The sequence below is a fragment of the Manis javanica genome, chromosome 12 (genome assembly GCF_040802235.1).
Source record: "Manis javanica isolate MJ-LG chromosome 12, MJ_LKY, whole genome shotgun sequence".
Taxonomy (NCBI): domain Eukaryota; kingdom Metazoa; phylum Chordata; class Mammalia; order Pholidota; family Manidae; genus Manis; species Manis javanica.
Window position 1 is genome coordinate 23,400,331 of NC_133167.1, and position 12,475 is coordinate 23,412,805.

General features: G+C 35.8%; 1 protein-coding gene across 5 annotated transcripts in view; it reads left to right on the top strand.

Annotated features, from left to right (window-relative positions):
- Positions 1–9,021, top strand: part of ERBB4 (erb-b2 receptor tyrosine kinase 4) — a 1,111,691-nt gene extending 1,102,670 nt beyond the window's left edge. For all 5 annotated transcript variants that reach the window (XM_073218152.1, XM_073218154.1, XM_073218156.1 and 2 more), the window contains one exon: positions 789–9,021. In XM_073218152.1, coding sequence (XP_073074253.1) covers positions 789–1,234 — 446 coding nt within the window. In that variant the 3' untranslated portion in view covers positions 1,235–9,021. The remainder of the gene's footprint in view (positions 1–788) is intronic.
- Positions 9,022–12,475: the final 3,454 nt, after the last annotated feature.

Here is a 12,475-nt window from a genome sequence, read left to right on the forward strand (position 1 = left end):
GCCAAAACCTATTCTAGATGAATGTATTAGATTGAATCATAAAAAATAGCTACTGTATGACTGGTCTCAATCTATAAATAGTGATTTCATATGATTCAATCCCTTTATGATTGTAATTAGCCATTGGAAATAAATGTTATAATCATACTTTATTTTTAAGCATATGTATTGTTAAACAAGTCAATTTGGAGGCACATTTAGTGTCTACCAGATTTGTTTTTTAATTGAGTCTTTTCTGTAGATGTTTCTTTTCCTGAGTTTAAAGCTTTCTGGGAACATCTATAGCCAAATCCTTGTTACTGATACACACATTTATAGCAAATTATACAGACTAAAAAACACTATGCCTTCACTTTATCCAGTCATCTTGGCATGGAATTAAGCTATAGATATTTTTTATTTTCTAATATCCTCTAAAAAATTCCCATTTCTTCACAATTTAAAGGCTAGTTAACCCTGATAGGTTGTTTTATCTTCCAACATAAATTACTGATTTTCAGGAAAGAGAAGCTTTTAAACAACTGGCCTTATATGTAGGAGAGACAAACTCCAATACAAGGAAAGAGGAACAATGTAAGGGACAGGCACTCCGATCCCCACCCTGTTGGTGCTCTAATTATTAACATATCTGGCCCGCTGGCTCCTTTTTCATCTGACGGTAGTAGGAAACAAAATCGATTTTGTGAAAACAAATCTGTGGAGAAAGAGGCTAACCTTTCAGTATAATCTTGGTCTGATGAACATTTTCCAGAAAGTAGATGTTAAATGATAATTTTGTGTTCCTTTAGAATACCTGAATCCTGTGGAGGAGAACCCTTTTGTTTCTCGGAGAAAAAACGGAGACCTGCAAGCTTTGGATAATCCCGAATATCACAATGCTTCCGGTGGTCCACCCAAGGCAGAGGATGAATATGTGAATGAGCCCCTGTACCTCAACACCTTCGCCAGCGCCTTGGGGAACGCCGAGTACCTGAAGAACAGCGTACTGTCTGTGCCCGAGAAGGCCAAGAAGGCATTCGACAACCCCGACTACTGGAACCACAGCCTCCCTCCGCGGAGCACCATGCAGCACCCAGACTATCTGCAGGAGTACAGCACAAAATATTTTTATAAACAAAATGGGCGGATCCGGCCTATTGTGGCAGAGAATCCTGAATACCTCTCTGAGTTCTCGCTGAAACCAGGCACTGTGCTGCCTCCTCCACCCTACAGACACCGAAATACTGTGGTGTGAGCTCAGCCGTGGCTTTCAGGGGGAGCCACGCCCGCTCCAATGTCCCCACCGCCTCTCTTTCTCTTAGAGTCTTCCTTCTACTCCCAAGGCCAGTAGTTCTGACACTTCCCAGTGGAAGACATAGAGACGCAATGATAGTTACGTACTTATCTAACTTGAACCTTAGAAGGAAGAACTGAAAGAGAAAGACAGGAGGAACCACACTGTTTCTTCATTTCCCCGTATGGTTAGTCAGGAGATTAACACAAAAGGACCCACGAATACAAGGCAATACTGCCTGCCATCAAACTAGTTCTCAACTTTTTATTATTATTTTTTAATGCAAATGCTTAAAAGACCCATGCTATCTGTTCCTATCTGCAGGAACTGATGTGTACATTTTCAGCATCCCTGAAATCCTAATAAAATTTTTATTAGAACAAAAGGATAACCTTTTCGATAACATACGATAGTAACTGAGATTGAGAATACGATTTCTTTCTCCAGCACTTTCTGTCCTGACAGGCAAGAGTGGCCAGTTAAGCTTTTATAATTTTTGAATCTCTGTCAAAATTATAACCAGTAATTATGTTTGGAAGGCTTTTTTTGTTTTTGTTTTGTATTTTTTTTGCTTTGATCTGTCATTTCATATTATTTTCTCCCCTAGTTTTGGCTTGAATTTCTAATTGCAAATATTTTTACATCAAGTCTTCTGTGTTGTCCTGTACTGACAAAATTATAAAATACATATTTTAATATGGTGAAATGGCCACCATTTTAAGTACCCAGCCTTTAAAATTAGAAGTGGAGGCCAAGATATTAGTCAGATGTTGCATCAAATCTAACTTTCATGTTTTACGCTATTAAATATATAGCCCTCCAATCCAGTATGTTCTTGAACATTTTCTTGTCCTCCATCAGTAACAGTGCTTGATAGGCAGTTGGTGATGTTAAGCATAGAAGGGAAACTAAGAGACAGTACTGTGTGGTTCATAAAACTACTGACACTTTCACGGGTGGTCCAATGGGGAAACCCATTGAACTGGAAGAAACACACTGGATTGGGTATGTCTACCAGGCAGATACTCAGAAATGTAGTTTGCACTTACGCTATAATTTTATTTGTTCTCTTTCTGAACTCCATTTTGGATTTTGAATGAAGCAATATAGAAGCAACCAGCAAAATAACTAATTTAAGTACATTTTTTTTTTTTTAAGAGCTAAGATAAAGACAGACTGTGGACATGCCAAACCAAGCAAATTAGAACTTTGGAACGGTATCCAGGGATGATGATGAGAGGGCCAGCACATTGTCCACGTGTGACATCACATTTGTTACGAGAGGAGGGTTGTCCAGTTTGCATCTTCCCTATGAAGGAATGCAAGTAAGGACTGGCTTGAATTCCATGGAATTTCTAGTATGAGACTCTATTTATATTAAGAGGAAGGTAACTTTGCACATAAATTGGTATAATAAAAATGAAATACACAAACATTTGCAACTTATAGATAGGTCCTTGAGTCAAAAGTTGTAAATAAATGTGAAAAATCTTCTCATGTAATTATTTTAATACCTAACATATTAATCTTTTGATACTTTATATAACTTTTTCTTCAAACACAGCATCCTTGTTCTAGAACCTTCTTTATTATGTATCATTTTAAAAGTGTATATACTGAGTTAAGATGAGCAATGGGAACAAATAGTAGGAATGAGTCTCCAGGAAAAGGGAGCCTCAGGTCAGTAATTAGGAAAACTGGATGTATGTCTCTTTCCTAGGAAAATGAGCTTGAAGTCATTTGGATTTAAAAAAAATATTTATTTTCTAATGTTAAAATATTGAGGTTAAATTCAAGTTTATTGCCTAAGAGAACAAAATTAGACCAAAAATGTCCACTTGCAAAGCAGAGAATTTAAAGAAAAGACGTGCAAAGAAATCTGTTTCTGCCTATTTTGAAAAAGTAAATCCATTCATCAATTCTCTTTATATTTTCAACCATTATTTATTTAGAGCCTACTAAAAGCACTGTGTTATGTGGGGAACACCCAGATAAATGTAATATTACCCCTAACTTAAAGATTTTACAGTCTCAATTTATTTGGGGTGACATTTGAATTTCTCCATAATTTTATGAGCAGTCATCATAAAACCAGCTGTTTGTTAAAAGATCTTCAGTGAACTCATTTAGGACATTAATTGAACATCGTACAAGCTACTGAGGTTGACAAATCAAACAGTTCCAATGTTACCATAAAAACATATACTGTTTTAGGATATTACATCACTGGCTAGTGGCTGATATGGATTCTAACTTGACCATTAAATCAACAGCAGATGTTAGTCTCTGGCCAAGAATCTTGGAGGTGTTGCGATTAGTTTCTTCCCAAATTATCAGAAGTGAGGTAAACTGAAAGAATGAGGTGGAGCGAGGGAGGGGCTTGTAAGATCCCTTGTAGTGACGTTCAACCATGAACTTTCCATGGTTGAAGACGCAGAATGATTCAGGGGCCGCAGCCTAACAGCTCACAGCAATCCCATCCATTCAGCAAAGCCTCCAGAAAAAGTAGACCTCACATAAGTATTTATGACAATTTGAATAAGAGCCTTTTTTTCTAGATAAATCTGTACCAACTCATCACTGAGAGCACCCTTACTGGATACTAGAATTTTATTTTTTTCTTTTGATTTACAATATTCAGATGGTTTCTACTGGGATATTCCAAGCAGAATCACTTATTTTGGTAAAGGAAAGAAAAATTATTTACTGTTAAGGTCACAGAAATGTATCCACTGAATGTAATCTTCTAATTCATCCTCAGTACATGAGCTCCTTATACAACAGGTTACCTACTACTAATCACTGGAGATAGAAGCAAATATAATCCGCAATGACCCAAAATGCTTCACAGAACTCCACTTTACTGTTCCTTTTGAATTATTTCTGTAGTATAAACTTGATTTCCATTGTTCTAGGGTTTCTCTTTTGTTTTACTTTTCTCCCCTTAGGAAACATACCAGAGTATATGAAAGGGAAGAAAAAAAAACTTTCATTTGTTCAAAAGAATAATTTATTTAAGCCAGTAAAGTGAAATTTTAAAATACTAATTAATGCCTGAAAAGGGCATTGGAATATCAGATTCCAGAGGCTTGTTGTATCAGTGCAAATATGTAGAACCAGTTGAGTAAATGAGGAAAATTAAGAGTGAAATTATACAGACTGTATTTTTTAAATCACCAAATTTTGTAGCTTTCACCTATCTTGAGGAATCCTATTTTCAGGTAAGGAAAAACTGTAAAACAAAATTGTTGCTAAAGAAGTAGTTCTTAGGTGAGAAAAGATGTCCTCTAAACCAGGGTAGACTCAGAGTCATAAAGCATCCTGCACCACAAAGAGGTTCTTGGACTACGGAGTAACAAGTGGTTTTCTGGATATTAGGTTAGGATAAGAGTTAGGATTAGGTTAGGATAAGAGTTCTTTCTTGAGTAGTATTCTTAAAATAGAATAAAAAAACAATGCAAGAATCAAATTCTATGTAAACAGGAACTAAAAATAGATCCTTTCCTAGAAGATCTAGGAGAATGGCTGAATACCTGTCCATTGAGATAAAGAGCCGAAAGAGTGTTCTAAGTGTTACAGTGTGTAACACTTTCTAAAAGCAGGTCATGGCTTGAAGATCGTGCATGTTCTGAAACCCAAGACAAGTAAAGGGACTGTGAGGCTCTACTGCTACAGGAAGTCATAGGGGCTACCAATGTGCTTTCTGAAGTATCAAAAGGAAAAAAGGAAAATAAAATTAAGCCCGACAGGGAAGGATGTAAATACGTGTTTTTCTAGAGCTATCTAAACTTTATTTCAAAACTTGAATTATTCATCCATCTATAAATGTTGATTATTTAACTAGTATATGTAGTTCATAAGGTAATAGAAAAGTTGATCATGAAAGCATGTATATAACTGGGCAGAACCTTAATAATGCTATAAGATGTAGATTTAGTTAGGTTATCAGGTGTTAAATGATTTTGATATTATTAAATCAAGCTAGAAAACTAACCACAAAATATAATGTAACATGATAAAGTGAAAGATTTGAAGCTGTAGGAAGATTTTGCATAGTAAAAAATAAGTTTGCCGTTTAAAATTGTTATTTGTTAGTTTTAGCTGAAAGTAGGACTATAAAGAGCTGGTTCCATTTGTGAAAACTTGCTTTGAAATATTACAATTAAGGTTGTTTTTTTTCTCATTCTCTTACTCCTTTACCATTTTTTAAATGTATTAAGTATAAAGAGGAGTTTTTAAAAATTTGTTTTCCCAACACCACCAGTTTAATGGGCAATAGGTTACATATGACTTTAAGCAAGATGTCTTCAAAATGCAGTCAAGGAAATGTCAGTGTTCTATTACCTTATGCAGAGACAAAGAATGAGTGGTGCCATTTAGTAAACAAACAAAATACATTTGTAACACGTCTTTTTCCCACAATACCCTCCCATCTCCAAGAACAAAAACCGGGAATTAGTTGACAATATTCTCATAAATAAATGCTAACCTAAGCATTTCAAACGGCTTTATTTCTATTATTTTGTTCTCTGGTCATTAGACTGATGATTTTTTATGGGGAATAAGAATTCTGGGGAATAGGAGCTTCTATTTATTTAAAAGCCAGATAAACTAACTTCTACTGTATATGCTATGGTCAGAGAATTCTGCTGTACCTCTGTGTATATGGACTTTGCAGGACAGCTTTAGTGCCCAGGTAGAAACGTACAGGCAGACTCATGTCTCCTGATTACTATTTGCTTAAGAACATTATGCAGAGAGTAGATTAAGTGTAATTTAAAAATAACTGTATCAGGGTAGACCGTGATATTATTGATATTACAAAGGGGCCAGATGTATACTTCTGGGTAGAATTAATTTTCCAGTCCTAGAGACAGATGCCTCTGCAAGAGTAGTTCTCTTCCACAGTTGCAAACATGAAGCTATTGAGAGCACAATGTGGGGTCCTAAACCCGTGTTTATGGGCCAAGGGCTTTTAACACCAGGGGCTGCTCTGTTCTTCTCATTAAAAAGAAAAGTCTCTATAAAATAGCAGAAATTTCAGACACCCTGGTTAAGTCTCACCGATTTAGTAGAGGTGCAACAATGTAGGTTGGGTCACTTTTCCCTCACCTCTTCCTGACCAGGTGAAATTTTAGGCAGAAGGAAATACTTCTCGAGTTGTGAGCTCAAAAGACTCTAAGCTCCAGTTTCATGGGGGAATTCACATGCTTCCCCTGGAAAACACTCCTTGATAGCTTTACAAGTGATTATCTTTTTAGGTATCACAGAAAAATTCATTTCTCTCTGGATGTTAGAGAAAAATACCATCTTTACTTCTTTTCCCATTGGCATAACCATCTCTCTCCTCTTTTCTACCAACCTAGTTCTTTTTCTACCCTTCAACCAACCTAGTTAAAAGTGGCCCTCTTGATGCTGTACCTCCCTTAAGCCATAGTGCATCGCTGAGGTCCCACACCCTGCTTTGTGAAATACTGACTTAGCCTCTGCACTCAAATGCCTGCTTTTTCCATAAAAGATTTTAACAATTTGGACATTGTTTAAATTATTTTCTCAGTCAATTACTACACAGAGTATACTTTATGATACTCAAATTATGTTTTCCCATGAAGATCAATTCTCTTACTGTGTCCTTCTCTGTAGGAATTTGAGTCGAGTTAGCTGTGTGATGAATTCTGGAAGTCACATATGTGCACATATACTTGGTGGGTCTTAGATTTAATCCTTCCATAAAAACCTTACATATCAGGAGAAGTTAGTCTTGCCAGAAGATTAATTTATTTACATATTTATCTTAGTTTATTCTTGAATGCAAATATCTTACAGCTGCTGTAATCTTTTTTTCACAAATGAAGAGTCTTATTATCTTAAAGGTAAAGGCTATTCAGCTTTGAGAGCCACCTGTAATTCCTGGATCATTCATCTATCTGACGGACAATATAATGAGGGAAGTTTCACTACCATGAAAATCCATGTTGTCTAATATGTTGCCACTTTTGTCTCTGCCTTTGCTGTTTAAGGGCATTTTTTTCAAGGCTGTATTGAGTTTTACCCATATCATGAGAAGTGGTTATATTTGCACAAATATACAAATATAGTTTCATACCTGTGAGCAATAGTCTAACTTGCCCAAACCACATTGTCTTTATTGCTATTTTTATTCCTGATGTGCAGATGTTTCTCCCAGGCCTGTAGCCCTTTTGAAGGAAAGCAAATCACACCTCCAAATACATGACATAACCTGGTTCTCAATATCATTTCCAGATTCTTCAGTTAATGAAGGGAGGCAGTTGTACTTTTTCCCTAAAATGAGAGTGATTTTCCTGTATATTTCTGGATCTCTCAGGGGCTGGGAGGGGGGAGTGAGGGGACTACACCATCGCACTCCAAGAACCCTTTTGGGATTACTCCAGTAATCAACTACGAAAGTTATTTTCTTAATGTAGATATGTAGGCTGTTCTTTTAAAGTAAGGTACTTTGAAATATGTAGCATAAATTGGTACTGCTGTTAAATGGGTCGATTATTAAACTGAGCAGCTGTGTGAGGGCAGCTAACTTTGAATGCACACCTCTCTGGCTGGTGTGTCTACATCTCACACTGTGTGCTCCAGGGACTTGCAATGCTGCCTGTTGAGACTGCATTTTCACATGGTGTAACTAGTTGCTCTCTTTCTTGGGCACTTCTAACAAGATCAAATGAAAATGAGATCAATCTGCAAGACAATTCATAGCACAAAAAATTAAGCCACAATCAATCTTCTCTCAAACCCTCATCTCATACACACATCAAAGCAGTTGATTAAGATCAATTCAGGTGATAAAGGGAGACACTTTACGAAAAAAGCAGAGGCTTACGGTATTATATACATTTGTATTCATTTCCTTGTGTTCTTAACTTGTAAAGAGAAAACAAGTCCTCTCTCTTACAAGTATCTTCAAAGGACAGGGATACAAACATATGTAGCTGGTAAGCCATTGATGTTTCATTTAAATCCTAGTGTTCAAAGTTAGCTGCCTTTTTTAAATAAACAAACAAAAAATACTACTGTATGTTTGAAAATGTGAATAGTATTTTTATAGCTTGTTCAAGACATGGCTAGTTGCATTTGTAAATAAGGGTAATGTTGCTTTGATTTTCTTTTGTGGACATCTTTATTTGGAACATAATTGTCTTTAGGGTTGATTTGTATATAAGTAATTGACTTGTGATTGTTGCTTTTCAGTTGGAAGTTATCATTTGACATTACTTGTGATTCTGTGTTCAGCACTATTGTGACATGTTCAACCTCTGCACTCGCTTACACAATAGGATATGCCAATTGTGTGTGGTGTAATGTTCTTTTGATTTTTTTTCTATTTTATCTATGAAGGATTATGCACTTAACACATACTAACTTTTTTAATGTTAGGTATATTTTTAGTATAATTTCCCTTATTCTTTCTTCTCCTCCAACCCTTCACCCCATTCCCTTTCCTTCCCCCAGTTTCTGCTGTTATTTGAGAATGAGGGACAAATGGTATTTTAAATTTCTGTAATTAGACTTTTCAGTTAGTTCTCAAGGATCCTCTTTTGGCCCTTGGGAAAGAATTGTACCTGTAAAGGCAATTATAGAATGCGACCTGCTTTGCCTCATTCCATACTAATCATCCCAGCTGAACAATTTGAAAACTGTTCTGCCTTTTTGTTACATGAATCTGTCAGAAATATATTTTTAATTTAATATAAATGAAATTCAATAAAATATGAAACAAAGGTTCTCTTCTGTGTCAGACATTTGTTGTAAGGGAAACCAATCAGGGGAAAGAAAGATCTGTCCTAGATTAAATACTGTGAAAATGTGAATACGGACTAATTTTTTCGATATTTATGAATCCCACTAATTGTTCTTTGGAACTCTTTGGTTGTTTGAAATGTGATACATTCCGTATGTTTTTAGCATCTAGCCTGTATTCCTGTTGATGCATACAGACTTACTCATCTGTGCAGACTATGCTTAATTGTGATTGGTTTGGTTTGTTGAGAATGAAAAATAGTATGAAATATTTGATAGGGTGTATCCAAATAACATTTTTTATTTTATTCTTTTCTGCCCTCAGTGCAGTTCAAAAAAATGGTTCTGGCAAGTCTTTTGTTATAAGGGATATCAAATGATAATCCCATTCTTGAGGTGGTGGAGAGGGAATGGGATGATAGTATACTGACTGGTGATTAAGACAAGCCCACAGAAATGTGTGAGTTTCAAACAAGGTCCTCTCTAAAGTTTCTCATCCTAACTTTTCTTGTGAAATATTGTTTCTTATTCCTTCACACTTCTAAGTGTAGGAGCTTCAAGATACCAATAATTTCTCATTCACGATTCTCTTTCAAACTACAGTGGTTTTTTGGTAACACATGATTCAGCTGAGAAAGAGTACAGAAAATATATTTTCAATATAATATACTGGAGCAAGGTCTCTTAAATCTGATCAGTGATCAGTCTTTAAGTATCCTGGTGATTGCACCTCCTGTAATGTGCGTGCACATGCACACATCCTGTCCCTGGGATGCTTAGACCCACTTATTTGAGATCATGGTCATTGCATAGTGTCCAGGGTGAGGTATGTGAAGGGACTTTGAATTTTAAGCCATTGACAGGCTAAGGAAGAGGAAGAAACAACTGTGTTTCCAATGTTTTAAGGCACAGTTGACATTACCAGTGGCACCATGTTAGTTCATAGCAATTGTAATATTTATTAATTACACTGTGCTTTACCATCTATAAACTTACTCTGAATATGTTTGTTCATTTGGCTTACTACACGTTTTGAAATAAGTATTATTAGAATACTGCTAGTCATCCAGATAGGAAAAATAAGACTAAAATTGCAAATCTAGAGTCATCTGACCATTACTATGTGGTGGTACTCACCCTCAAAGTATAAGCTTCTAACTTAAATATCTTTCTTTCCTCCGCTTTGTTAACCCTCCACCTCCCTCTGCAAAGGGGAGCCTCACTCTGATAGGAGCCTACTTTTATGCTGACCCATTGACCCAATTCAAGACCGCCAGTTGTCTTCATCAGTCAGTTGACAGCTGCTCTTCTGATACAACTGAGAACTTCTCTCCACCTCCCCAGGAGCAACTCACCTACAACGGAGAATCAGATTACTTTCATTCTAGAAAGATAAATGCAATATAGTCATGAATTAAAAAAACCTTATTTAAATGACCATGTGGAGAGCCTACACTGTTTGTGGTCCCTTCTCAGGGTCTTATAAATCTACTTAGTAAAGACGCCATCTGTCCCCTATATAGAGAATACAGCATGTAACTACACTTTTCTCTAGCAATGTTATTACATACATTAATGTTAATATAAATGAAATATCACATGAATTACCTAATTTATAAATAAATTGGTAAATTTTCTAGAGTTCACTTCATGCTAAATAGCCACTGGAAACGTCTTCTAAAATACTATGGTGTAGAATCTGATACTGATCTAATGTCAACACTTCAGTTAAAATCATGATGGTAAGAGGAAAATGAATACAGGAAAATTGTGAGGTATATAAGGGAATAAGGTTAGAAGCTAAGATGAATGTCAGAATTGAGACTTTAGCTATTTTATTCTGCTTCACACCCTAAGATTCCCAAATTTGCAATTGTTTAACTTTACAAGCCCTGTGGGGTACATATCTTCCTCAATTTATGATGGGGTTACATCCCAATAAACCCATTTTAAGTCGAAAATGCATTTACTACACCAAACATACTTAACAGTATAGCTTAGCCTCGCCTACCTTAAACTTGCTCAGAACACTTACATACTACAGTTGGACAAAATTGTCTTACACAAAGTCCATTTTATAATAAAGTGTGTTTAATCTCATGAAATTTATTGAATATTGCATTGAAAGTGAAAAACAGAATGGTTGTGTGGGCACAAAATTATTGCAAATGTGTTGTTTACCCACATGATTGTGTTGCTGACTGGGAGCTGCAGCTCACTGCCCCTGCCCACCACCGCAGCAGCACATCATACCACGTGCTGGGAAAAGATCAAAATTCAAAACTCGAGGTATGTTTCTACTAAATACATATAACTTTCACACCACCATAAAGTCAAACCATTGTAAGTCGGGGACTGTCTGTATATACATGCACATGTATGTGTACATACACATAGAGAAAATATATTACATCAAATATTTAGATATATTTATATATTGCAGAATTTCATACAGAATCTTTATTTTCAAGTGATTTCACTACAAGTCCCAAGATGTATATCACACTACAAGTTACACTCATAAAATTGTAAACCGAGCAGGTGCATAGTTAGCTAATTGTATTTCCCTCCACAGGATCATCAAGCTGTATGATAAACCATGGGGAGCAAAGCCACCAGACAACTGTCTTAAGATTAGAAACAGAAGACTGTCACCCTGATAGCAATTTTAAAGCCATAAAGAGAACAATTCACCACAAGATAGCAATCAGGAGACTGTAAACCAAATGGTACACAGGAGACATGGGAATATTGAAGTACCTGCTCTTGCAAGTTACCAATAAATTTTAAAAAGAACAACACCCATCCTGCAAACCTACTTCTACTTACTTATATTTCCAAGATAAATAGAATGTTCTACAAATGAAATCATCCAAGTTTTCTGTCTCTTTTAAAAACGAAGGAAAAGATGCCAATGTTGAAAGACATTCTGTTAGCTGCCTACTGATTCCTAGTGCAAGAGTCATATATGCCTCATAAAATACCCTGAAGATAAATTCTTAGTATCTCATCCCAGTTATCTTAAAACATCTTATGTCATCTTCCATGTGTTACAGGAATTTTTTGAATCGTCTTGCCTTTATTCAGTGTAAAGCTGTTATGTGTGTGTTAACTTCCAGCCATTACAATATTAAAATACTAATAGACATTGACTGAATGTTCCCTATATGCCTGGCCCTGTATTAAAAACTTTGCATTTATTGTCTTGTTCAGTGTTCACCACAACCCTGTAAGTTAGGTACTAATAATTTCCTATTTTCATAAACGAGTCAAGTAAAATTTTACAAAGGTTAAAAAGCTTGTTCAAGGCCATTCAAATGTGGCATATCTGAAACATAAATCTACTTGACATCAAAATGCTTCATTCCTTATGCTATATTCTATCTAATAATAATAATGATGTAGCAGGTGTGGTTTTTCCTCAAATAT